This window comes from Pan troglodytes, chromosome 18 (genome assembly GCF_028858775.2).
Source record: "Pan troglodytes isolate AG18354 chromosome 18, NHGRI_mPanTro3-v2.0_pri, whole genome shotgun sequence".
Classification (NCBI taxonomy): domain Eukaryota; kingdom Metazoa; phylum Chordata; class Mammalia; order Primates; family Hominidae; genus Pan; species Pan troglodytes.
The window spans coordinates 68,001,970-68,026,995 of NC_072416.2; the positions used below are offsets into that span (position 1 = coordinate 68,001,970).

The 25,026-nt window shown below is 55.4% G+C and overlaps 1 protein-coding gene and 1 long non-coding RNA gene across 5 annotated transcripts; both read left to right on the forward strand.

Annotated features, from left to right (window-relative positions):
* Positions 1-446: 446 nt before the first annotated feature.
* Positions 447-13,935, forward strand: LOC750179 (C-type lectin domain family 18 member A). 4 transcript variants are annotated; one of them, XM_063797347.1, is made up of 13 exons: positions 447-666; positions 1,191-1,420; positions 1,970-2,061; positions 4,268-4,507; positions 8,891-8,988; positions 9,409-9,530; positions 9,688-9,795; positions 10,322-10,414; positions 10,792-10,898; positions 11,533-11,662; positions 11,935-12,031; positions 12,925-13,016; positions 13,523-13,935. In XM_063797347.1, the coding sequence occupies exons 2-13, from the start codon at positions 1,297-1,299 to the stop codon at positions 13,558-13,560; spliced, it is 1,341 nt and encodes a 446-aa protein (XP_063653417.1). In that variant the 5' UTR covers positions 447-666; positions 1,191-1,296; the 3' UTR covers positions 13,561-13,935. The 4 variants fall into 4 exon arrangements, with proteins under 4 accessions (XP_063653417.1, XP_054525472.1, XP_054525469.1 ...); XM_054669494.2 differs by lacking the exon at positions 447-666 and having other exon boundaries at positions 1,140-1,420; positions 12,905-13,016; XM_054669497.2 differs by lacking the exons at positions 447-666; positions 4,268-4,507 and having other exon boundaries at positions 1,110-1,420.
* Positions 13,936-15,334: 1,399 nt separating this feature from the next.
* LOC134808762 (uncharacterized) lies at positions 15,335-16,050 on the forward strand. Its single transcript, XR_010152400.1, has 2 exons — positions 15,335-15,408; positions 15,877-16,050. It is a non-coding gene; the product is annotated as an uncharacterized LOC134808762 (long non-coding RNA).
* The last annotated feature ends 8,976 nt before the right edge of the window (positions 16,051-25,026 follow it).

Consider the following 25,026-nt stretch of genomic DNA (forward strand, 5'->3'; position numbering starts at 1 on the left):
AGAAACTCCTGAGCCCCTAGGTATTGTAGGGGACACGCAGTTCCAGACTGCCTTCATGGCCTGTATGCCTGGCCTCATCCCCATCCCTGGCACCCATGACGATAGCCACATTCCACTGGTGTTTCCCCAGGAAAGCCAACCCTACCTGCATCTCAGCAGAGCTTCCACGGAGTTGGAACCCCGCTCCGAGAGGGTGTGGGCTCAGGGGCCAGGGGTCACACAAACTCCAGAAGGAGGACGTAGTTGGTTTGCAAGGCTGTCCTTTGCCCTGGTTGAATAACCTTTGGTCTGCCCTGAGAGGAACGTGGGCATTAGGCTGCAGCCCGCAGGAAGCCATGTATTTTCTGAGAAACTTGGCCCATGGTGCAGATCTGCTCCAGCTCACTCTGGTGGGATCACGCCAGCCACGGCCGGGCCACGGCACATCATGGCAACGTGCTGCCCACCTGCTACGCCACCTGTTTTTCTAAAGGCGGACGTGATCCCAGCAGGACTGGAGTCAGCCCAGGGCATCACGTGCTCTGGTCCCCGCCTGCTTTGACTCCTCCTGCCTCACTCCCCCCCTGGCCTGTAGTCATGTGGGTGAGGGTGGTGGGCACCGGGGCTGGGCCCAGCCCCCGACCCTGCCCAGACAGACTTTCCTAAGGCACCCTTTTCCTCGTGCAGGTGCGGCCTCAGCCCACCCCCCTTTGAGCCCACAGATTGCACCCCTCTGGTGTGCGGTTACCTCTTGCCTATGTTTAATTCATGGCTAGGGGGTTGGGACGAGCTTCCCAAGAAACGAAAGAACTCCCCTGGGGTCTTGCCCAGTTCCTGCTCACCAGAAGGACCATAGCCGAGGTCCTGCTCCCAGGGCCCGGGGCTGGGGAGCGGAAGCCATCAGTGGGCTCGGAGGACACTGTCCCAGCCAGGACACGGCCATCGGTCACTAATCTGCAGCACTGGAATGTCTGCGGGCCAATCAGCGGGGTCTCTGGGGGCTCCCCAAGGGTGCTAATAATCCCACAATGATTAGCAGGGGCCGCGGGTCAGTGCACACCACTCTGCCTGCTGTCGGGGGCGGGCTGGCCAGGCCGAGGCCGGAGCAGGCAGGCATCCCCCGGAGTTGTCTCTTTTCATGCCAGCGCCAACAGGAGGCTGTTTGGACACACTGATTACTCACTCACCAGCCTCCCTCTTTTGTCCACCAGCCCAGCCTGACTCTTGGAGATTGTGAATAGCTCCATCCAGCCTGAGAAACAAGCCGGGTGGCTGAGCCAGGCTGTGCACGGAGCGCCTGACGGGCCCAACAGACCCATGTTGCATCCAGAGACCTCCCCTGGCCGGGGGCATCTCCTGGCTGTGCTCCTGGCCCTCCTTGGCACCACCTGGGCAGAGGTGTGGCCACCCCAGCTGCAGGAGCAGGCTCCGATGGCCGGAGGTAAGGGACACCTGGTGAGGAGGTAGGTGGAGGCACCATTACGAGCTCTGAGGAGTGGGTGCTAGGAGACTTCTGGAAGCCCGGTCCCAGGCCTGAGCCCCAGGCCGTGCGGGTGGTTTAATGAGGAAGCCCTGGGACAGCCCGGGGGCGGTCAGGGGTGGATGCTGGACTGGGGACGAAGGAGGAGGAAGGAGGGCCAGGGCTGGGGTCAAGGAGGAACGCCCGAGGAATGCTGTGGCTGGGGCCTGGAGAAACTCAGTGGCCCAGAGGAGCCCCAGACAGGGGCCTGCTGGGAGCCAGGGCTGGCCCCCCTACACCCAGCCCCCACCGCTGTTCCCTCCCACCACCCCAACCCCAGCACTCAGCCCACGCCTGCTGTACCTGGTCTCTCTCTCAGCCTCACTCCATTGCTATGCCCCACGTCCCCTGCACCCACCACACTCCTCTCCCATCTTGTTTTCCAAGGGCAGGGACACATGCTTATTTTGCCGTGTGTTGGGTTCAGGTCCCCCCATCCTCGGGTTGCCTGACCTTCTCTCTCCACCCCAGCCCTGAACAGGAAGGAGAGTTTCTTGCTCCTCTCCCTGCACAACCGCCTGCGCAGCTGGGTCCAGCCCCCTGCGGCTGACATGCGGAGGCTGGTGAGTACCCGACCCAGCTGGGCTCTGCCACAGGGGTGGCCGGAGGCGCGGACCCCAGAGGGCGGCTCAGGAGGCCACGCCTGTCCAGGTGCCCTTCAACTTGACCAGGGTGGGCAGGCACAGCCAGCCACCTTGTCCCTGAGGGACGGAGGCCCTGGTTGCTGGGGGTCTCTGCAGTTTCTTAACCCCCCACCCTCAGTTCAGGAGGTCGGGCCCCTTGGCTCCCACTCGCCTGAAGGGCAGGACCTTGGGCCTTCCCTGGCATCTTGTTGCCACAGAGACCAGGAGCCACAGGAGGAGCCGGATCCCCTCCTCCAGGGAAGGGGAGCTTCACGAGGAGCCCTGCAGGATGGGCGGCCGGGCCAGGGAGGGAGAAGGTGGTGCTGGGCTGGGGAGGGGCTTCTGTGCGGCCAGGGCCTGGCGCCTCCTCCTGAGCTTATCTGAGCCACTAGGACAGGCCTTGCCCATGTTCTCTGCTCACTCACTCGTCCACATTTTCCACATTTTCAGCAGGGGCCGGGGGTCGGGGGTATAGAGTTCCCCACCAGCCCGGCTGGGGCTGCGGGGTTGGGACTGTCATCTGAAGGCTCAGAAACGCTGCCCCCCATTGTCTGGGACTCCAGCAGCCCCAGCCCATGTTAGCAGGCCAGGGAGCCAGGGCAGGGTGGTGGGGGCGGGAGGGTTACCCATGGCTGCTTCCCATGAACTCCTCCAAGGCAGGCGGCCACGGTGGCGACCTTGAGCACTCTAGGGTCAGTTTCCCAGGAGGTGGGGGTGGGGTGGCTAAATGCGGGGGGTCGCTTCTCCCCCATTCCCAGCCCTGAGTGGCTCTGCCTCTCCTCAGGCTCAGACCCTGGGCAACCAGGGGTGCTCCCAGCTGTGACCTCCGTGGTTGGATACTCCTGCCTGAGACCCCAGGAGGGGCTGCGGTGGTCGTTGGCTGGCAGCTGGCACCCTTTCCAGGGCCCTTTTGTCAAAGTCCTAGAAAACTTCATTTCCATAAAGGTGCAAATGGAGCTCCATGGCTCAGCCTCCCTCGTGGCCCGGCCCCGAGCACCCTCTGGGCCTCTAGGGCTCCAGGGCACCCCTTCTTTGGACACAGTGGAGACTGAAGGTCTTGTGGGGGTGGAGGGCTGCTGAGGGACCCCGGGGAGCCCCCAGCTCCTGGCCCCAGCCTTCATCAGAGGTAAAACCCCGATGGACATTAGTGCAGGATGAAGTTGGCTTGGGGTGCAGCCCCGAGGGGCCCCCCTCCCTGCATCTACTCAGTGCTTGTGAGTCCTATCCTGCAGGCACCTCCCTGCTCCGTTTACAGATGAGCTCAGGGAGTCTCGGGAGATCAGGGGACTGCACCGAGTCACCCAGGGGTGGTGATTGCCAGGCCCCTGGTTTAAGAAGAGGGAGGGGGCTGGGCACGGTGGCTCACACCTGTAATCCCAGCACTCTGGGAGGCTGACACAAGCAGATCACCTAAGGTCAGCAGTTTGAGACCAGCAATGGCCAACATGGTGAAACCCCATCTCTACTAAAAATACAAAAATTAGCCAGGCGTGGTGTCACATGGCTGTAATCCCAGCTGCTTGGGAGGCTGAGGCAGGAGAATTGCTTGAACCTGGGAGGCGGAGGTTGCAGTGAGCCGGGATTTCTCCACTGCACTCCAGCCTGGGCGACAGGGTGAGACTCTGTCTCAAAAAAAAAAAAAAAGGAAGAGGGAGGGGGCGGGGTCAGCTGTGCGTGGTGGGGAGCATATGAGGCCAGGCTCCTGGGGGCAGGAGACTAGGGCAGAGAGGCGTGGCTGTAGGGCTTTTTGCATCACAGGAGGGCAGCGTGGCCGGGTGGGAGCAGTGGAGCCTTTCTGACAATGGCCAGGGCCCAAACACAGAACCAGTCTGCAACGCGTGGGCACTGCTCACATGACCAGATGGGAGAAAGACAGCAGGAGCGGGTCCCACTGCCTGGGCAGGGCCGAAGGATGCCCACGACAGGATTTGGAGATGGAGGCTCAGTCGTGAGAGGAGCCGGGCTCCTCCTGGAGGGACATCAGACAACACCAGTGCTTCCTCCAGCAGGACTCCTCATCCAGTGCTCTCTTTGCCACCTGACCTGGCACCCGGTGGATGCTCAGAGATGGCAGGGGAGTTGAATCTTTGAGGCCTGGCCCAGCAGTCAAAGGCCTCCCACAGATGTCTGTTTGTGCTGCCCCCAGGACTGGAGTGACAGCCTGGCCCAACTGGCTCAAGCCAGGGCAGCCCTCTGTGGAACCCCAACCCCAAGCCTGGCGTCCGGCCCGTGGCGCACCCTGCAAGTGGGCTGGAACATGCAGCTGCTGCCCGCGGGCTTGGCGTCCTTTGTCGAAGTGGTCAGCCTATGGTTTGCAGAGGGGCAGCGGTACAGCCACGCGGCAGGAGAGTGTGCTCGCAACGCCACCTGCACCCACTACACGCAGGTGAGTGTGCTGCAGGTGAGGCCAGCGTGCCAGCTCCCAGATACAGACTTCCACTGGGCCATCTCAGAAGAGGCTGCAGTTTGTCCTAAATGTTGGGATTCCTTTTCCTCCAATTGGTTTAGTTTTACTTTTTTTTTTTTTTTGATACGGAGTCTTGCTCTGTCGCCCAGGCTAGAGTGCAGTGGCGTGATCTCGGCTCACTGCAACCTCTGCCTCCTGGGCTCAAGTGATTCTTGTACTTCAGCCTCCTGACTAGCTGGGACTACAGGCATGTGCCACCAGGCCTGGCTAATGGCTTTATACTTTTAGTAGAGATGGGGTTTTACCATGTTGGCCAGGTTGGTCTTGAACTCCTGGCCTCAAGTGATCCACCCACCTCAGCCTCCCAAAGTGCTGGGATTACAGGCATGAGCCACTGTGCCCCGCCACATTTTTTCTTTTTTTGGAGACATGGTCTCACTCTGTCACCCCAGGCTGGAGTACAGTGGCGTGATCTCAGCTCACTGCAACCTCCGTCTCCTAGATTCAAGCGATTCTTGTGCCTCAGCCTCACAAGTAGCTGGGATTACAGGTGTGCGCCACTACACCCAGCTCATTTTTTTGTATTTTTAGTAGAGACAGGGTTTCACCATGTTGGCCAGGCTGGTCTTGAACTCCTGACCTCAAATGATCTGCCTGCCTCAGCCTCCCAAAGTGCTGGGATTACAGGCGTGAGCCACCATGCCTGGCCTAAGCCACTTTTTTTCAATCCGAAATATAAATAATTTCAAACATAAACGTATTTATTTATTTATTTGAGACGAAGTCTTGTTCTGTCACCCAGGATGGAGTGCAATGGCTTGATCTCGGTTCACTAGAACCTCTGCCTCCCAGATTCAAGTGACTGTCCTGCCTCAGCCTCCCAAGTAGCTGGGACTACAGGCACGAGCCACCACACCCCACTAATTTTTGTATTTTTAGTAGAGATAGGGTTTCACCATGTTGGCCAGGCTGGGTCTCAAACTCCTGACCTCAAGTGATCCACCTGCCTGGGCCTCCCAAAGTGCTGGGATAACACGTGTGAGACACCGCAACCAGCCTCAAACGTAAATTTAAAACGGCCCCACTCTTACCCACTACCTAGGTTTAGAAGATGCTACTAAACTAAAGCCCTGCTCCTCCCCTTTTCCCGCTGTCCCTCCCTGGAGGGAATCTTCCCAAAGTTCAGGAGCATCACTGCCAAGCAAGTTTCCATTTTTTCTCTTCATTCAACAAATATTTGTTGAGGGTCTTCTACACACACCTGGCGCTCTTCAGATGCACTGAAAAACACAAGCAAAATCCCAGGAAATATTTAATACCTCTACTACCTGCGCAAGTGGGTTGTGCATGTTTAAATATTATACAAGGCTGGGTGTGGTGGCTCACGCCTGTAATCCCAGCACTTTGGGAGGCCAAGGTGGCAGGATTGCCTGAGCCTGGGAGTTCGAGACCAGCCTGGGCCACATGGCAAAAACCTGCCTCTACAAAAAAATACATAAATTACCCAGGTGTGATGGTGTGCGCCTGTAGTTCCAGCTACTTGGGAGGCTGAGGTAGGAGAATTGCTCGAGCCTGGGAGGTGAAGATTGCAGTGAGCTGAGATTGTGCCATTGCACTCCAGCCTGGGCAGCAGGAGTAAAACCCTGGCTCAGAAAAAAAAAGAACATGTGCCCCTACAACTAGGTGTTGCTAAAGTGCTTACACCAACTGTGCAGACCAGCAAACCAGTTCCCACTTCCCGAAGATCTTCTGGCTCCTTAATTTTTTTTTTTTTTTTTTTGAGACGGAGTCTTGCTCTGTCGCACAGGCTACTGTGCAGTGGTGCCATCTCAGCTCACTGCAAGCTCCGCCTCCTGGGTTCACACCATTCTCCTGCCTCAGCCTCCCTAGTAGCTGGGACTACAGGCACACGCCACCAAACCCGGCTATTTTTTTGTATTTTGTTTAGTAGAGACAGGGTTTCACCATATTAGCCAGGATGGTCTTGACCTCCTGACCTCATGATCCGCCTGCCTCGGCCTCCCAGAGTGCTGGGATTACAGGTGTGAGCCACTGTGCCCAGCCTTGGCTCCTTAAGTTTTGTCAAACTCAAAGGTGTGAAAAACCTAACTCTGTTTTGTTGGTGGTGGTTGTTTTTTGTTTGTTTTGTTTTTGTTTTTGTTTTTTTGATTCAGAGTCTTGCTCTGTTGCCCAGGCCAGAGTGCAGTGGTGCGATCACAGCTCACTACAACCTCCGCCTCCCCAGTTCAAGAGATACTCCTGCGTCAGCCTCCTGAGTAGCTGGGATTACAGGCGCCTGCCACCACACCTGGCTAATTTTTGTATTTTTAGTACTCCTGACGTCAGGTAATCCACCTGCCTCGGCCTCCCAAAACTGTTGGGATTACAGGCTTGAGCCACCATACCCAGCCTCTATTATTGTTCTAATTTTCTTGGTGTGAATGTTTAGATCATTAATTTTAAATCTTTTTTTGTTTCTACTATATACATTTAAAGCTATAAATTTCCCTTTAAACGATTTCAGCTGCATCCAATAAGTTTTGATGTTTTTTCTATTTCCAGTCATGATGTTTTTGTTTGTTTTGAGACATGGTCCGGCTCTGTCGCCCAGGCTGGAGTGCAGTGGTGCAATCTCAGCTCACTGCAGCCTCAATTTCCTGGGCTCAGGTGATCTTCTCACCTCAGGTCTGGAGTAGCTGGGACTACAGGTGTGTGCCACCATGCCTGGCTAATTTTTTGTATTTGTAATAGAGACGGGGTTTTGCCATGTTGGCCAGGCTGATCTTGAACTTCTGAACTCACATGATCCACCCAACTCAGCCTCCCAAAGTGCTGGGATTACAGATGTGAACCACCACACCTGGCCATGATGTTGTTTTAGATTTTGAAGTGTATCTTTAAGTTTCTAAACTATGTTATCTTCTCTATTTACTTGTAAATTATTTACTTTAAATTTCATTGCATTGAATTCATAGAATGTGGCCTGTAGGATGTGCTGATTCTTTGCTATTCGTTGAAACTTGCTTAGTGGTCTAATGTGTGGTCCTCCTTTGTGGTTTGCAAAAGTCCCATGCATTCCTAAAAACGACACATATTCTTTAAGTGTTGGATACATGTATATGATCACATGTTCACATCTGCCTGCTACAAGCCAGTCTTGTACATGTCATTTTTAGTCTCTACTGGAGAGTTTGTTTCACTCTTCTTATATATTGCCCATTTGTGCTATTTCCAAGCTGTTGCTGATTCTAAGACTTTAAACTGGTTTGCAGACCTGTATCCATTAGCTTTTATTTCATGACATACTACCCCAAAATTTAGCAGCTTATGATTCTGCAGGTCAGCCACTTGGGTTGGGCTCAGCAGGGAGGTTTTCTGGTCTTGGCTGGGCCCACTCATACACCTGCAATCAACTAGGGGGCCGGCTGGGAGCTGGCTGTGCAAAAAGGCCTCTAATGGTTCATCTCTGTTCCATGAGGCCTTCCAAACTCCACCAGGCTATACTGAGTTTGTTCATGTGGTGACTGAGCATGGTTCTATGAGAATGAGTGGAAATGGCAAGGTATCTTAAGGCCTAGGTTCAAAATTGGCTCAGTATCACTTCTGTGGCATTCTGGTGGCCTAACCAGTTACAGAGCCAGCCAGATTCAAGGAGCAAGGAAAGAGACACCTCTCTTTGCTGCAAAAAGCTGCAGAGTCACATTTAAAGGAGTGGCCTAGCGCAAGAAATGAATGGTTGTGGTCACCATGCAGTCACAAGGCCCTTGATGTTCCAGTCTTTTTTTGGCTACTCCCCTCCACCCATCAACAATCTCCCCTCATTTCAGGTACCTCCCCTCTCCATCCCCCTCTCAACTAAGAAAGCCTTCCTAGGCCGGGCACGGTGGCTCACACCTATAATCCCAGCACTTTGGGAGGCCGAGGCAAGCAGTTCACCTGAGGTCAGGAGTTCAAGACCAGCCTGACCAACATGGAGAAGCCCTGTCTCTACTAAAAATACAAAAAAATTAACCGGGCATGGTGGCAGTCGCCTGTAATCCTAGCTACTCGGGAGGCTGAGGCAGGAGAATCACATGAACCCAGGAGGTAGAGGTTGTGGTGAGCCAAGATCAGGCCATTGCACTCCAGCCTGGGCAACAAGAGCAAAACTCCATCTCAAAAATAAATAAACAAATAAATAAATAAAAAAGCCTTCCTGAACTATTCCCACCCATGCTTCTACCCCTGCCCAGGACAGCTGCTGCTCCTGAGCCCTCGAGGAGGTAAGGGAGCCCTCTGTTCACCTGGATGATAGCGAAAGCTGTGTCCCCCTCCCCAGGGGTGGTTCACAATAGGGTTTCTGATCCCCTGTGTCTCCTGTAGCTCGTGTGGGCCACCTCAAGCCAGCTGGGCTGTGGGCGGCACCTGTGCTCTGCAGGCCAGGCAGCAATAGAAGCCTTTGTCTGTGCCTACTCCCCCGGGTAAGCCCTGCTACACCCTCTGCTGGGATGTCTGGGAGACAGGGAGGGGTGCTTTCACTGAGGGTGAGATTCCCACCCATCCACCCGAAAGTAAAGTCCCTGATGCCTTGCTCTGCACCCTTGGTGGGAGAGGGGAGGAGAGGAAAGGCAGAGGGTGCTAAAGATTCTGGCCACGTGGAAGGTGCTGCTCTGCGGATGTCCCTTCCTGGATACTGGTCCTGGTATCAGGGAGTTTGTCCAGGATTGGTTTGGAGGCCATCTCTTCTCTCCCAGGGAATCTCCCTATCTCACCCAGCTCCCTGACTCCCTGGCCTGGCCGCAGGAGCTGAAGGGGCCAGGGGGGCAGGCAGCAGGGCCCTGCCACTGCCTTGCCCAAGGCCAGGCCCTCCCACACCCTGTGGTGCCTGCTCGTCCTCACAGAGGCAACTGGGAGGTCAATGGGAAGACAATCGTCCCCTATAAGAACGGTGCCTGGTGTTCGCTCTGCACAGCCAGTGTCTCAGGCTGCTTCAAAGCCTGGGACCATGCAGGGGGGCTCTGTGGTGAGTGCATGAGGGCTCAGTCTGGTGACCCTGGGGTGGGGGTGGTAGCATCCTACTGGGCTGTCCCAGAAGCCCTGGCCCTTAGCACCCAGGGAGTCTCCTGCCCGGCCTGCTGGGAGGAGACCCTTTTCTCAGAGTCCCCTCCTCCTCTGACCAGAGGTCCCCAGGAATCCTTGTCGCATGAGCTGCCAGAACCATGGACGTCTCAACATCAGCACCTGCCACTGCCACTGTCCCCCTGGCTACACGGGCAGATACTGCCAAGGTGAGGGCACTGGAGCCTGGGTGTGCCCAGCCCTGCTCTCGTGGCAGGTCCTAGGGCTGCTACACTTCCTGAGAGTCTCAAGGGTGTCAGAGGTGCTGACTGTGTACTCCCTGAGTCTGCCCACTGCATACATTCTTTCAACAAGCATTCACTGAGCACTAGCTGTTTGCCAGACCCTGAGCTGTGCAGGAGATTCAAAGTGAAATCAGGTTCAGCCCCTTAGGCTCTGGGAGGAGGACAGAATTAGGACCCAGAAGTGGATTCTTGCCCTACTGCCCCTCTACCCTAACCCACTCTGTGACCATGGGCAGGTCACCTCCCAAACTCCAATATGCCTCACTCTGCAATGGGGACCAAACCAAAGACACCAGGCGTGCCAGCAATCGGAAGCCTTGGTGGGTTCTGTCTCTGGGAGGGGTATTCTTGCTGTGGTTGGCATTCCCTGGATGTTCGAGGCCTTTGGGGGGCAGCGTGGGGTCCAGAAGGCTGGGGGCTGAGCGTCTGCCTCACTGCCGTGCCCTGGCAGTGAGGTGCAGCCTGCAGTGTGTGCACGGCCGGTTCCGGGAGGAGGAGTGCTCGTGCGTCTGTGACATCGGCTACGGGGGAGCCCAGTGTGCCAGTGAGTCCTGCCCCAGGGCCCCCAAAGAGCCAGCTCCTCTCAAGACCCCCCTTCAATGGGGCATCAGCTCCCAGGAGCCCGCTGTGTGCCTCTCTTTCCAACTCATTCAGTGACAACACGTTGAGATCTTGAAACTGGCCACAGCATGGATATTTACACCAAAGAAATTGGCAAATGCTATAAACCATGGATTTTTTTTTCTTTTGAGAGAGAGCAAGCTCAATATTCCAACTTACCAGCTCACTCCTGACCCTCACCACCCACTCTTTTGGAGCAGGTGGCCAGAGGAAGGGGCACCCTGAGCTTAGCTCCCCAGCAGGGCAGGAAAGGGCAGGGATTCTGAAGTCCACACACAAACTCAGGCTCCCCTACCCCAGCCAAGGTGCATTTTCCCTTCCACACCTGTGACCTGAGGATCGACGGAGACTGCTTCATGGTGTCTTCAGAGGCAGACACCTATTACAGAGCCAGGATGAAATGTCAGGTGACAGTCACCCCTAGCTTCCTAGGAACCCCCTAGGGCCTCAAGTGAGGGTCTTAATGCAGGGACCCTGGAGTGAGAGGTGGTTCCTTCAATGTCTCTGACCTCACCCTATTCATCAGCATAAAGCAGGGGTCGTGGACTCCAAGGCTCATAGAAGCCAGGAGGTCACTTATTGACCTGAGGGGCCAAGGTCAAGACCAACCTCTATCTAAGGGAGTTCCAGCCACTGGTTGCCTTGCAGGAATGCAAGGTCAGGGTGGCCAGAGCTCGGGGTTGTTCAAGAAAACCAGCAACCCACACTTCCACTGGCAACTCTCAAAACCACAATTAATTACTGGGGTTGGCAATCAACTCGGATATATTTAAGACACTGTGCAGGTGAAACAGAACCTCCTCAGGGGCCAGACCTTGCCTGGGCTTGTGGGCTGCTGGTCGCGCCCCTGTGCACAGGGAGAAGAGAAGCAGACGGGAGCAGAAGGGACCCCTGCTCTTGGAAGGGAGGCTGTGCGGGCTGGGGGTGATGATAGCCCGGCCAGCACACACACATGGCATCTTAGGCCATGGGCAGGGGTGGCAGGAAGGGGCAGCCTGGGCTCTGGGAGCCTTGCCTGTGTGACCCAGGGTGGGGTTACAGAGGAAAGGCGGGGTGCTGGCCCAGATCAAGAGCCAGAAAGTGCAGGACATCCTTGCCTTCTATCTGGGCCACCTGGAGATCACCAACGAGGTGATTGACAGTGACTTCGAGACCAGGAACTTCTGGATCGGTGAGTGCCCAGCTGATTGAGGGTATGGTGAGTAAGGGGTTGTGATGCCCCACCCTGCTGCAGGAACCCTGGGCCATGGCGGCTGCCAGCAGATGGCAAGGGTGTGTTGAGGGCCTGGAGCCCAGAGCGGGGCCAGCTGCTCACCCCCTTTCCCGGGGAGGGCCCAGGTAGGGAGCACATGGGGGCTGCCAGCGCTGGGAAGAGGGGCCAGAAAGGCAGCTGGCAGCAGACTCCAGGGTCTGAGTGGGCCAACCTTGACTACCCCGGCCCAGGGCTCACCTACAAGACCGCCAAGGACTCCTTCCGCTGGGCCACAGGGGAGCACCAGGCCTTCACCAGTTTTGCCTTTGGGCAGCCTGACAACCACGGGTAAGTGTGGGGTGCCTCCCTCCCCTGGGCCTCCTTCTCACTTGGGCCTGCCTGGTGGAGCCCCCCATCCCGCTGCCTGGCTGGGCCCTTTGAGGGTCTGATCCTTCCCTGGTGCCTGCCCAGGTGCCAGAGAGTTGTGGGCACAGCTGGTGTGGGCCGGTGGTGGGGTGAGGGAGATGCAAGCCGGAAGGCACGTCACGTGGGGGAGAGAGGGACCCAGGAAGCCTCCATCCATCTGTCCATCCCCAGTGTCCCCTGGCTGTGACTCCATCCCTCCAATTCTCATCCACTCACCCCTCCCTCTGCATGCCCTCTGCCTGCATCAGTTACACTGATGCCAGCATTCCTTACCTGTCACCCACCTGCACTCATTCACAATACAACCCTGCACCTGCAGACCCACCAGCCATCCTGTAGCAAGAACCCTCTGGTCACGTGGCCCCACCCTGCTCTTCAAAGCCCAGCAATGCCCAGGGCCAGGGTGGAGGTGGTCCGGCTGCGAGGCCACCAAGGGCTCCAGCGATTTCAGCCAGCCCTCCTTGCCAGCAGCCGGCCTGTGCCCCTGACCTGTTGCCTGGAGGAAGTCTAGGCCTTGTTGGGTTCCCAGGTGTACCTCTCAAGTGGGCTGTCTATTCCAGTCCCCACCATCCCCACAGGCTGGTGTGGCTGAGTGCTGCTATGGGGTAGGCAGAGCTGTTACCCCAGGAAGGGGCTTCCCTGAGAAGTGGAGCAGGGCTGGGGGCTTGGGGACGGGCCTGGCTCCCAGCAGCCCCATCGGCAGGTGGGGGCACTGGAGCCCCTGAGATGCAGGGTCCTGATGGGTGGAGGGCTTAGGCCTCTCCCGGATCCCTGACTTCACTCTTGCCTCCTGAGCGCCACACCCTGGCCTGCAGGTTTGGCAACTGCGTGGAGCTGCAGGCTTCAGCTGCCTTCAACTGGAACGACCAGCGCTGCAAAACCCGAAACCGTTACATCTGCCAGTTTGGTGAGGGACTTCCTGAGGCTCCCCTTCTCTGATCCCTGACCCTGGGGGTGCTGCTGACCCGGTCCAGCCTGCAAGGGTATCTAGGTGGCAGGTTCAGAGTGGGTCTGGGCACACGGGGCCATAGAGGATGCCCTGTTGATGGCCTTGTACCTGTGGGCTCCTGAGCCCAGAGGGGCAACGACGGGCCCAGCTTCATACAGCAAGGCCATGCAGGAAGGACTAGAGCTACAGCTCTGCAGGGGATTTCTCCAAGGACCCTCTCCTGTCATGAAAGCTGCTGCCTGGGAACCTGTTGGGTTCCTTGGTGTTCCCGGGAGCCCCATGAACTGTGGTGGAGGCAGAGGTGAAAACTAGCATGGCACCAGCTCCCAGCAGCCTCTGCTAGGAAGGCCTGGAGCGCCACAGGGACCACGGCCATGGGCACTTCCAGACCGAGTGCAGCAGGGCTGCCATCTTGGGACTGCCTGGGCTGCCACCGAGCCCTGCTCTCTTCTGCTTCCTTCCAGCCCAGGAGCACATCTCCCGGTGGGGCCCAGGGTCCTGAGGCCTGACCACATGGCTCCCTCGCCTGCCCTGGGAGCACCGGCTCTGCTTACCTGTCTGCCCACCTGTCTGGAACAAGGGCCAGGTTAAGACCACATGCCTCATGTCCAAAGAGGTCTCAGACCTTGCACAATGCCAGAAGTTGGGCAGAGAGAGGCAGGGAGGCCAGTGAGGGCCAGGGAGTGAGTGTTAGAAGAAGCTGGGGCCCTTCGCCTGCTTTTGATTGGGAAGATGGGCTTCAATTAGATGCCGAAGGAGAGGACCCCGCCAGTGGTCCAAAAAGGCTGCTCTCTTCCACCTGGCCCAGACCCTGTGGGGCAGCGGAGCTTCCCTGTGGCATGAACCCCACAGGGTATTAAATTATGAATCAGCTGAACCTGTGCATGCTCATTTCAAAGGGAAATTCAGATGATCCAGGATGACCCTGGAGAGACCAGAGGGGGCCTGAGGCTTCACTGCAGCGGCCTCCACCCACCTATTCCCTTTCCTGGTCACCTTCATGGTCCAGGACACTCTGTGGAAGTTCTGGGTCTCCCCAGTAAGAGGAAGACCAGACTCTGCCTCAGTGAGGGGCAGTTCTCATGGCTGGGGCCCAGGCAGGCAGGGTATTAATAGAAGTTGCTCTGAATGTCTGGGAGACGATGCGTGTGTGTTGCCCCCACCGGCGGAGTGTCATCGCACCAGGGCCAATGGTAGTTAGAGCCTGTGCAGTCCCGCTCCCTCACCCAGCTCCTCAGACATCACCCACAAGGGGTTATCACTATCCCAGTTTACAGCGGAAGAAATGAAGGCAGAGAGATTGAGTAACTTGCATAACATCATACAGCTGGGAGTCAAACCCAGTGAGTCTGGCTGTCATTTATTTATTTTTTTTCTTTTCTTTTCTTTTCTTTTTTTTTTTTTGAGACGGAGTCTCGCTCTGTCGCCCAGGCTGGAGTGCAGTGGCACGATCTCGGCTCACTGCAAGCTCCGTCTCCCAGGTTCATGCCATTGTCCTGCCTCAGCCTCCCGAGTAGCTGGGACTACAGACGCCTGCCACCACGCCCGGCTAATTTTTTTTTTTCGTATTTTTAGTAGAGACGGGGTTTCACCGTGTTACCCAGGATGGTATCGATCTCCCGACCTCGTGATCCACCCGCCTCGGCCTCCCAAAGTGCTGGGATGACAGGCGTGAGCCACCGTGCCCGGCCCTATTTTTTTTCTTTTTTTGAGACAGAGTCTCGCTTTGTCATACAGGCTGGAGTGCAGGGGTGCAATCAGGGTTCACTGCAGCCTCGAACTCCCAGGCTCAAGCGATCCTCCTGCCTCAGCCTCCCAAGTAGCTGGAACCACAGGTCCGCACCACCACGCCCCGCTATTTTTTGTGTTTTTTGTAGGGACGGGGTTGCACCATGTCGCTCAGGCTGGTCTCGAACTCCCGTGCTCAAGCGATCCGCCATCCTGGGCCTCTCAAAGTGCTGGGGTTACAGGCATGCAGCCCCGCGCCGGCCCAGTCTTTCCCTCTCCCACTGCTTTCCAGGGCTTCGCCTGTCTAACCGGGCGCGGGCAGTTGTCCTGTGTCCTGGCTCAGCGCGGACCTACGCAGGGTGATCACACAGATGCCCCCAGCTCTCTCTACCTCCCGCGAAGGCGCTGAGCCCCCTGATCCCTGCCCGGGCACTGGCGCAAGGTCGCCTGCGAGCGCCAGGCCTTCCTGCCCGGTGGGAGACGGGCGGGCCCTCTCTCCGGCTCGGTCTGGTTCCCGGGTCAGCCAGCAGCCGCGCCTCTCCTCCCAGACCCGGGACCCGCCCCTTGGCCGGGGCCGCGGCCGCAGCGCCCGGAGGGGCCGCCCTGCGCATGCCCGCGGGAGGTGGGTGACCCGGGCGCGCGCTGCCCGAGGCCGGGGGGCGGTGGGGACAGCACAGGCGGGGCGGCCGAGCCGAGACCTTCCCACCCCGCCCCACGCCTGGTTGGGGACCTGACGCGCCGTCGTGAGTGGGGCGGGTGCAGGTGTCCCTGGGGGCCGGGGGCAGACACTGGTGCGGGACGACCTGCTCCCGAGGGGGTCCGCAGGCCACACCCAGAGAAACTGGGGCGCCTCCAGTCACCGCCGCGGTCCGCCCCGCCCGAGGCTTTGACCCCCTGAATCAGCGTCGGGGCAGGGATCCGCGTGGGGTGGAAGAGGCTGGGAAACTGGGGAGTCCCGGGCCTCCTCTGGAGCCGCCCGCCCTTGGCTGGCTGGTCCTTCTCTTCCGCGGCTCCCGCCGGGCTGGGCCCTGGGCCGCCCTCACTCCCTCCCCTCTGCAGCCTCCCTTGCGTTTGTCATTCACTCTGCCAGGCTCTCCTTCTGCCTCCGCATGCCCAACGATCCGGAGAAAAACACGGACCATGACATCAAAAGGGCTTGGCAAAGGAATCGTGATTATTGTGATACAAGATTCTGCACCTCAAAGGGGATCCCTGTAGTGAGTTTTGGAAAACGTACAAAGCCTGACTTACAATATGCCTGTTATCTGTGGCGTTTCATCTGGGGAACTTACTTTTCCTTGATAGGGTAAACTATTCTCATCCAGAGTATGTCCCTCAGTCTGTAAAAGTCCATGGTGCCCTACATCTATTAGGGGAGTGAGGAAGGGCAGTGGGCATTGGATCTGCTTCTTTGAAAGCCCCCACCTGTGTTTAGCTTCTGTTAGAGGCCTTTGAACCAGAGCAACTCCATCTTGAGTAGGCGCTGGGTAAAATGAGGCTGAGACCTACTGGGCTGTGTTCCCAGGCGGTTGAGGCATTCTAAGTCACAGGATGAGATGAGAGGTCGGCACAAGCAGTAAAGAAGCCGCGGCCAAAACCCACCAAAACCAAGATGGTGATGCGAATGACCTCTGGTCGTCCTCACTGCTACACTCCCACCAGCGCCAAGACAGCTTACAAATGCCATGGCAACGCCAGAATGTTACCCTATATGGTCTAAAAAGGGGAGGCATGAATAATCCACCCCTTCTTTAGCATATAATCAATAAATAACCATAAAAATGAGCAACCAGCAGCCCTTGGGGCTGCTCTATGGAGTAGCCGTTGTTTTATTTCTTTACTTTTTTTTTTTTTCAGAGGGAGTCTTGCTCTTGCTCTTGCTCAGGCTGGAGTGCAGTGGCGTGATCTCGGCTCACTGCAATCTCCTTCTCCTGGGTTCAAGCGATTCTCCTGCCTCAGCTTTCGAGTGGCTGGGACTACAGGTGCCCACCACCATGCCGGCTTTTTTTTTTTTTTGTACTTTTAATAGAGACAGGGTTTCACCAAGATGGCCAGGGTGGTCTCGAACTCCTGTCCTCAGATGATCTGCCAGCCTTGGCCTCCCAAAGTGCTGGGATTATAGGCGTGAGCCACCGCGCCCAGCCCTATTCCTTTACTTCTTTTTTTGAGGTGGAGTCTCACACCTGGCCTCCAATATGTTTATTCATATTGCTGAGGCAGGGGATTGCTTGAGTCCAAGAGTTTGAGGTTGCAGTGAACCATGATCATAAGCTGTATTTCAGCGTGAGTGAGAGATTGAGACCTTGTCTCACAAAATAAAAGTTAAAAAGCCCTTATCTGGAGGTGACAAAGCCAAATACAAAGGTCTTCTCAGTTGGTTCCCAGTCTTCCCAGTCCAGCAGCCTCAGCATCACCAGGAAGCTGGTTAGGCAAATTCTCAGCGGCCCCAACCTACTGAATTGGAGACCCTGAAGATGGGGCTATCTGAATTTTAACAAGGCCTCCAGGTTTGCATGCTCAAGATTGAGAACCACTGGCAAAAGCAAACAATTTGAATCTGAAGTCAGCCCACCTGCATTTGAATACAGGCCCTGCCGCTTAATAACTGTGATTTAGAGCAAGTTAGTTACTTAACAGCTAGGTTGACCAATTGTCCGAGTTTGCCTGGCACTGTCCTGATTTCAGCATTGAAAGTGCTACATTATCGCTGTGGCTCACGCCTGTAATCCCAGCTTCTCAAGCTGTCCCTGTGGAATCCTCAATATCGGTACATTCATCCCTATCTAGCATCCCCTTCCTCCCTCGCCCGTCCTGCACCCTCAGAATTCATTCTCAGATCAGCTTCCCAGATTTTTGCCAATATCAATTAAAAAATTTTTTTAGCCAACCATGTACTGTGAGTAAGCCAATATCAATTAGCAAAATCTTTAGTTTCTTTTGGTGATTCAGTATCTTCCCCCTGGAGTTTTTTGATGATTCATTACCCTCCTAGATTTGGCCCCTGGGGCCTGCGGGGATGTGACTTGTCATTTAATTCTGGAGAAAATGAGGGGTAGGGCTTATAAGGAGACTCCTTCGGGGCAGGGTCATTACAGGGTGTGTTACATAGGGAAATGCTAGCTGCTGGCTAGCTCTCGCTCTTGAAAGGCTCTTCCTCCCTCAACTGAAATGGGGAAGGGGGAACCCCGGCCGACTGAGGTCCTGACATCTTTAGCACATGGCTTCTTAGGTCACCCAGGGCATCCAGGTTACCAGCTTGGGAAACAGGAGATGTAGGGTGGAGGAAGAGGCTACAGCCCACCCTGGAAATAACTGCCATCCGTCCCACCCACATGGTTAGGCTTTGTGTCCCCACCCAGATCTCATCTCGAATTACAATCCCCACGGGTTGAGGGATGGACCAGGTGGAGGTACTTGCATCATGGGGGCAGTTTCCCCCATGCTGTGCTCGTGACAGTGAGTGAGTTCTCACGAGATCTGATGGTTTTAAAGCGTGGCAGTTCCTCTTTCTCGTGCTTACATCCTCGTAACCGTCCTGTGGAGAAGGTGTCTGCTTTCCCCTACCTCCATGGTTGTAAGTTTCCTGAAGCCTCCCCAGCCGTGTGGAACTGTGAGTCAATTAAACTTCTTTATAAGTTACCCAGTCTCGGTGTTTGTTTTTTTGAGATGGAGATTTGCTCTTGTTGCCCAGGTTGGAGTGCAATGGCGTGATCTCGGCTCTTTGCAACCTCTGCCTCTCGGGTTGAAGCTATTCTCCTGCCTCAGCCTCCCAAGTAGCTGGGATTACAGGCGTGAACCACCACACCCAGCTAGTTTTGTATTTTTAGTAGAGAGGGGGTTTCATTATGTTGGTCAGGCTGGTCTCGTGCTCCAAGCCTCAGGTGATCCGCCCACCTCGGCCTCCCAAAGTGCTGGGATTACAGGCATGAGCCACCGCACCCAGCCTTGGATGTTTCTTTATAGCAGTGTAGAAACAGACTCACCCGTCGCTGCAGGCCATACCTCAGCTACATAGAACACCTAACTGCCCGCAAGGGAGTTCCTGCTACTAGGATCTTCAGAGTGACAAAGAGGAAGCTTTGGCTGGCAAGGGTGGTGGGGAGGGGAGGGGCTAGGTACCTAAGGCTTCCCTATCTTTCCACACAGCCTAATTTTCATAGCCTCTGGTCTCCACATTTCACTCTTTCCCAAATAAAGACCTTTTAAGGTGTGGGTCCCCTTGGTCATTCTGTAACCATTGGATCAAGTTTTCAGTTTTTTTCTGCTCTCTCAGCTGCAAAATAACACATTCGAGTTTGGGTTTTTTTTTTTTTTTTTGGAGACAAAGTCTCACTCTGTCGCCCAGGCTGGAGTGCAGTGGTGTGATCTCAGCTCCCTGTAACCTCCGCCTCCTGGATATAAGCGATTCTCCTGCCTCAGCCTCCCAAGTACCTGGGATTACAGGCACCCGCCACCACACCTGGCTAATTTCTGTATTTTTAGTAGAGACGGGGTTTCGCCATTTTGGCCAGGCACACTCGGGTTTTCTAACCATACCTTGAGCCAAGAATTTGGATTCTGAGCTTGTCTTTTCATTTAAGCTATGTGGCGCTGTTAACATGACCGCCCTGCCCAGCAGATCTCGACTTCAGTGTAATCTTTATTCTCTTCTATGGCAGGAGCCATTAGGTCCCCCAAAGCCTTGCCTTTGGTGGGTACTTAGTTCCCGGGGACAATGGGATTAGCTGTCTTGCCAGGGCGTGCCATGGGGCTGCTGGTGTCCTGTCCCTTCATACCGGCTGGATTTTCACTGTCCTCTGGCCACTTTCCAGCCTTCAATTGCTCCTGTTTCCTTTGGGGCTTCTTGCTCTGTCCAGTCCTGGTCCTATTTTTGTGAGAATCAAGGTTCTTAGTTTTAACCAACAGAAGCTAATTCTGGCAACTCTAAGCAGAAAGGGACTTGGTCAGAGGTACTGGCTAGTTCCCAGGAGCTCGAAAGGGTCAGAAAATCAAATCGGGAAGAGGCCATTGGGCAAAGCTGGCCAGGTGAAGACCCCACAGGCTCTGCTGGCACAGAAGCTACAATTGGCACCACCGAAGTGGGACAGAAGCTGCCACCTGTACAAGCTAGATGTCGCTGCCGCTGTCACCATCAATTTTTGAGATGATGCTTCTTCCTGCCTGCCACTTTAATTCAAAGCGAAGGCCAGGTGCAGTGGCTCATGCCTGTAGTGCCAGCACTTTGGGAGGCCAAGGCAAGAGGATCGCTTGAGGACAGGAGTTTGAGATCAGCCTGGGCAACAGGGTGAGACCCCGTCTAGCCAAAAAATACGAAAAAAATAGCTGGGCAGAAAGAAAATGGCTCATGCCTGTAATCCCAGCACTTCAGGAGGCCGAGGCGGGTGGATCACCTGAGGTCAGAAGTTTGAGATTAGCCTGGCCAACACGGTGAAACACTGTCTCTACTAAAAATACAAAAAATTAGTCAGGTGTGGTGGCACACGCCTGTAATCCCAGCTACTCAGGAGACTGAGGTAGGAGAATCGCTTGAACCCGGGAGGTGGAGGTTGTAGTGAGCTGAGATCTCACCATTGCACTCCCCGCTGGGTGACAGAGCAAGACTAGTCTCAAAAAAAAAAAAAAAAAAATAGGGGCCACGTCGATGGAAGGACAAGAATAAAGAAACTGAGGCCGGGTATGGTGGCTCACGCCTGTAATTCCAGCACTTTGGGAGTCCGAGGTGGGTGGATCACCTGAGGTCGGGAGTTCGAGACCAGCCTGACCAACATGGAGAAACCCTGTCTCTACTAAAAATACAAAAATTAGCCAGGCATGTTGGTGCATGCCTGTAATCCCAGCTATTGGGGAGGCTGAGGCATGAGAATCACTTAAACCTGGGAGGCGGAGGTTGTGGTGAGCCGAGATCGCGCCATTGCACTCTAGCCTGGGCAACAAGAGCGGAACTGTGGTTCAAATAAATAAATAAATAAATAAAAAATAAAGACATTGGGCCAGGCACAGTGGCTCCTGCCTGTAATCCCAGCTCTTTGGAAGAATGAGGTAGGAGGATTGCTTGAGCCCAGGAGTCCGAGGGTGCAGTGATCACGTCATTAAACTCCCGCCTGAGTGACAGAGTGAGGAGCTGTCTCCCCACCCCCATCCCCCAAAAAAAGGTAACTGGGCAAAGAAGTTATTTTTAGTAGAGACTGGCTTTCATCATATTGGCCAGGCTGGTCTTGAATTCCTGATGTCAGGTGATCCACCCACCTCGGCCTCCCAAAGCGCTGGGATTACAGGTGTGAACCATGGTGCCCAACCTCCTCTTCTCATTCAATCCTCAAAATCATCTCACAAAGCAGGTGCTATTAATACCCGCGTCTTACAGAACAGTTAACAGATGTGTCCAGGGCCGCATGGAGAACACCTTGAGAGAGCAATGAGATCTCGCTCTCCTGCCTCATGACTGATACACTGTTTCAAGAAGTTAGATGACATCACAGATACTCAGGGCACCCAGCTCCAGGCCTTACTGCCTTCGCACAAGGCCGCTCTCTACTAGCTTCACCCCTCATGGAATGCAATGGTCAATGAGGCCCTGGTCAGATCATGGGACTGACAAAGCCAGCATTCGTAGGCTGAGTCTCAGATCACGTGGCTTGTTTGTTTGTTTTTGGGAGATGGAGTTTCACTCGTGTTGCCCAGGCTGGAGTGCAATAGCACCGTCTCAGCTCACTGCAACCTCCGCCTCCTTGTTCAAGCGATTCTCCTGTCTCAGCCTCCCGAGTAGCTGGGACTACAGGTGCGTGCCACCATGCCTGGCTAGTTTTTGTATTTTTAGTAGAGATGGGGTTTCATCACATTGGTCGGGCTGGTTTCAACCTCCTGACCTCAGGTGATCCACCCACCTTGGCCTCCCAAAGTGCTGGGATTACAGGCGTGAGCCACTGTGCCCGGCTGGCTTTTTTTTTTTTTTTTTTTTGAGGAGTCGCACTCTGAAATCCAAGCTGGAGTGCAAAGATGTGATCTCCCACCATGCTAGTTGTGTTTGTTGTTGTTGTTTTTTCTTTAGTAGAGATGGAGTTTCTCCATGTTGGTGAGGCTGGTCTTGAACTCCTGACCTCAGGTGATCCACCCACCTCGGCCTCCCAAAGTGCTAGGATTACAGGCGTGAGTCACCATGCCTGGCCTCAATTTCTTGAAAGACAAAGAAAAAAGACAAAAAGAAAAAGAGAGAGAAAGAAAAAGAAAATGAAAAAAGAAAAAGAGAAAGAGAACAAGAAAAAGAGAAAGAAAGCTCCATGGGTTTAAAGGCAAGAGTCAGCTTCAAGGAGGGCTGGGAAGTCAGATGATGCCACCCCTGTGCTTCCCGCAGCCAGATCACCTGGTGGAGGTATGGTTGGTTTTGGGCCCCTCTCTCAGCACTTGCTACCAGAGAGGACAGCTCTACACCAGAGAGTGAGGGTGGGAACCTGCTCACTGCTGTCTGCTCAGGGCTGGGCATGAGGCAGGTGCTCAGTAGGGGTCTGGAGAATAAATGAATGAACCATCATGGGGCCAAGCACCTGGAAGCGGGCTGGAGATGCTTGCTCTGGACTCCTGGCTCAGGAGTGGACTCCCCAGGTGGACTTCCTCCTGCATCGCCACAGCTGAGTGCATGGAGCACGGGTAGGGCAGCTAATGAGCAGGGTCATCATGAATGACAGCAGATGACACCAGGACAGGGGAGGTCAGTAGCCAGATGGGAAGAAAGCAGAATGAAACAGGTCGGCCGGGTGCAGTGGCTCATGCCTGTAATCCCAGCATTTCGGGAGGCCGAGGTAGGCAGATCACGAGGTCAGGAGATCGAGACCATCCTGGCTAACACGGTGAAACCCTGTCTCTGCTAAAAATACAAAAAATTAGCCGGACGTGGAGGCAGGTGCCTGTAGTCCCAGCTACTCGGGAGGCTGAGGCAGGAGAATGGCGTGAACCCGGGAGGCGGAGCTTGCAGTGAGCCGAGATCGCGCCACTGTACTCCAGCCTGGGCAACAGAGCGAGACAGTCTCAAAAAAAAGAAAAAGAGAAAAAAAAGAGTTCTGGCGGAGAGTGTGGGTGAGCACTAGGGTACTGGAAAGATTCCATGCCTGGGAATCGTGCGTGGATTGATTACATCCCCACTTCTGGCAAAATGCTTCATGGCCTTGTGCAAGTTAACTTTGTCTCCCTGGGCCTCTGTTTACTCACCTGAGAAACGGGGTAAAGACATTTGCTCTTCTTAGGTCACAGGGCTCCTGTACACGATGTGAAAGGACTTTGGAAAGTATCCTCCACTGTGCAAATTTCTCTGAGAAGTGCTGCGGCTGTTTATCCTTAGACTGGAATGAGAAGGGGGAGATGTGACTTTTGTGACTTTCAGGGTGGGCCAGGTGTTGTAGGTGACAGGACAATCTCAGGCTGGTAGCAGTGGCTCATGCCTGTAATCCCAGCACTTTGGGAGGCCGAGGTGGGTGGATCACTTGAGGTCAGGAGTTTGAGACCAGCCTGGATAACATGGTTAAACTCCGTCTCTACTAAAAATTAGCCAGGTTGGGGTGGTGTGCGCCCGGAGTCCCAGCTACTCAGGAGGGTGAGGCAGGAGAATCCTTGAACCCGGGTGGCGGAGGCTGCAGTGAGCCTAGATTGCTCCGCTGCACCCCAGCCTCAGCAACAGAGTGAAACTCCATCTCAAAAAAACAAAGACAATCTCAGATGTGCAGTTCACACCCTGGGGCTCCCTGTGGGATCAGGCTGAGGGTCGCATTTAACTGAAATCTTCAGGAGTTCAGCGTTGGGGTAGATATTCCCTGAGAAGCAGCTGAGAGGTAAAGCTTCCTCCGGGAAGTACTCACTTGCTCCTTGTTGATTTCATGGGGTCTCAGGTTTCAGGAGGAAAGTAAAGATGAAAAGCCCTTGCTCTGGCATCTTGGAGGACTTCTGGGTGAGAGCCAGGAAGGGGAAGGCGTTTGGACTCATTGCCCTCCCAGGCCTGGAGTCTGATTTTCCTGCTCTGTCTGGTTTTGGAGGTGGAGGCTGCGAAGCCGAAGCAGCGCTGGTCCTGCCAGCTCCTCCCCTGCCCTCTGCTTCCCTGGCCTTGCACAGGGACAAGGAGCTCCAAAGAGCGGCTCTGTCCTGTCTCAGCCTGGGAGGGAAGAGGGAGGTGGCATAGATGGTTCCGCAAACAGTTCAGTACGTGCCAAAGGAGGGCCTGGGAAGCCCCAGGTCAGGAGAGGGTGCCTGCCCTTCCCGTGAAGGCCAGGGCTGAGCTGCTTCCTGCCAGCATCCAGGTTTGCTCAGAGCACCCAGAACGCCGTCTTGGAGGAACGGGGGCAGGCGCTGCCGCAGAACCCTGGAGCTGTGTCTCCTGACTCCAGGGCTGGCCGCAGCTGCAAAGACCAGCTGGCAGGCGGAGGACTCAGGAAGACTCTCCCTGTGTTGGCCATGCAGCCCCATGTCCCCTTCTCTGCTTCTTGGGAACAGGAGGCCTGTGTCTGCCTGTCCTGAGCATCTCAAAAGGAAACGCTATTCTAGGGATGATGAGAGGGAATCAGGGCCTGAGGCACTTGGAGGAACATTTGCTGAGCTCCCTGTGCAACAGCCCATTCCAAGGCCAAGGTTGCAAAGGTGGCTTAGATGCTGTCCCTAAACGGCCATCGAGGTTCCAAGCCTGGCAGGAAGGGCTCGAGTGGTGGGGCCACAGCAGAGACAAGGCCAAGCAGCCTGATTCTTGGGAGTGGAGGTTAATGAGCAGCGTTTGCACTTGGCTTTCTATAGGGTCAGGCTGTAGCGCAACATCCTGAGGTGCGTGGCTGCCCACAGGTGCTCAGCCAGCCCAGCCTCTGCCAAGGCAGACAGAGCCTGGGCTGGGAAGTGGGGGATCCCACTGCTTGGGGAGTCCCCTTTTCTTCTGCATAGTGGGGATGCCAGGAGCAGTGAACAAGCTCAGCAAAGAGTTCTCCAGCCCGACCCGAGGTTTCCTTCCTCCTGACTTTGTCACCTCACTGGGAGAATATACAGCTCTGTCTGAAACAAGTTTCCTGCGGGGCGCCCTGTGCAGGGGAAGCTCGGGCAGCCCAACCTACCAGATGGAAGGGAAAGATAGAGGCTGTGAGGTTCTTCTGGGCCTGTCTACAGCCTCTTCTACCTGGCTGCCCTTTGTTCAGAGTAAAGGATGCAGTTCCCAAGACATAAGCACCGCGGGCTTCAGAGTATGAAGGATCCTTCCAGGTCAGCCACTTTGGGCAAC

Excerpts from the sequence above, each read along its gene's own strand:
- LOC750179 (XM_054669494.2), top strand. The coding sequence starts at position 1,297 with ATGTTGCATCCAGAGACCTCCCCTGGCCGGGGGCATCTCCTGGCTGTG. Across the intron at positions 1,421-1,969 it reads GCAGGCTCCGATGGCCGGAG|CCCTGAACAGGAAGGAGAGT; the intron begins GTAAGGGACACC and ends TCTCCACCCCAG. Across the intron at positions 9,796-10,321 it reads CACGGGCAGATACTGCCAAG|TGAGGTGCAGCCTGCAGTGT; the intron begins GTGAGGGCACTG and ends GTGCCCTGGCAG.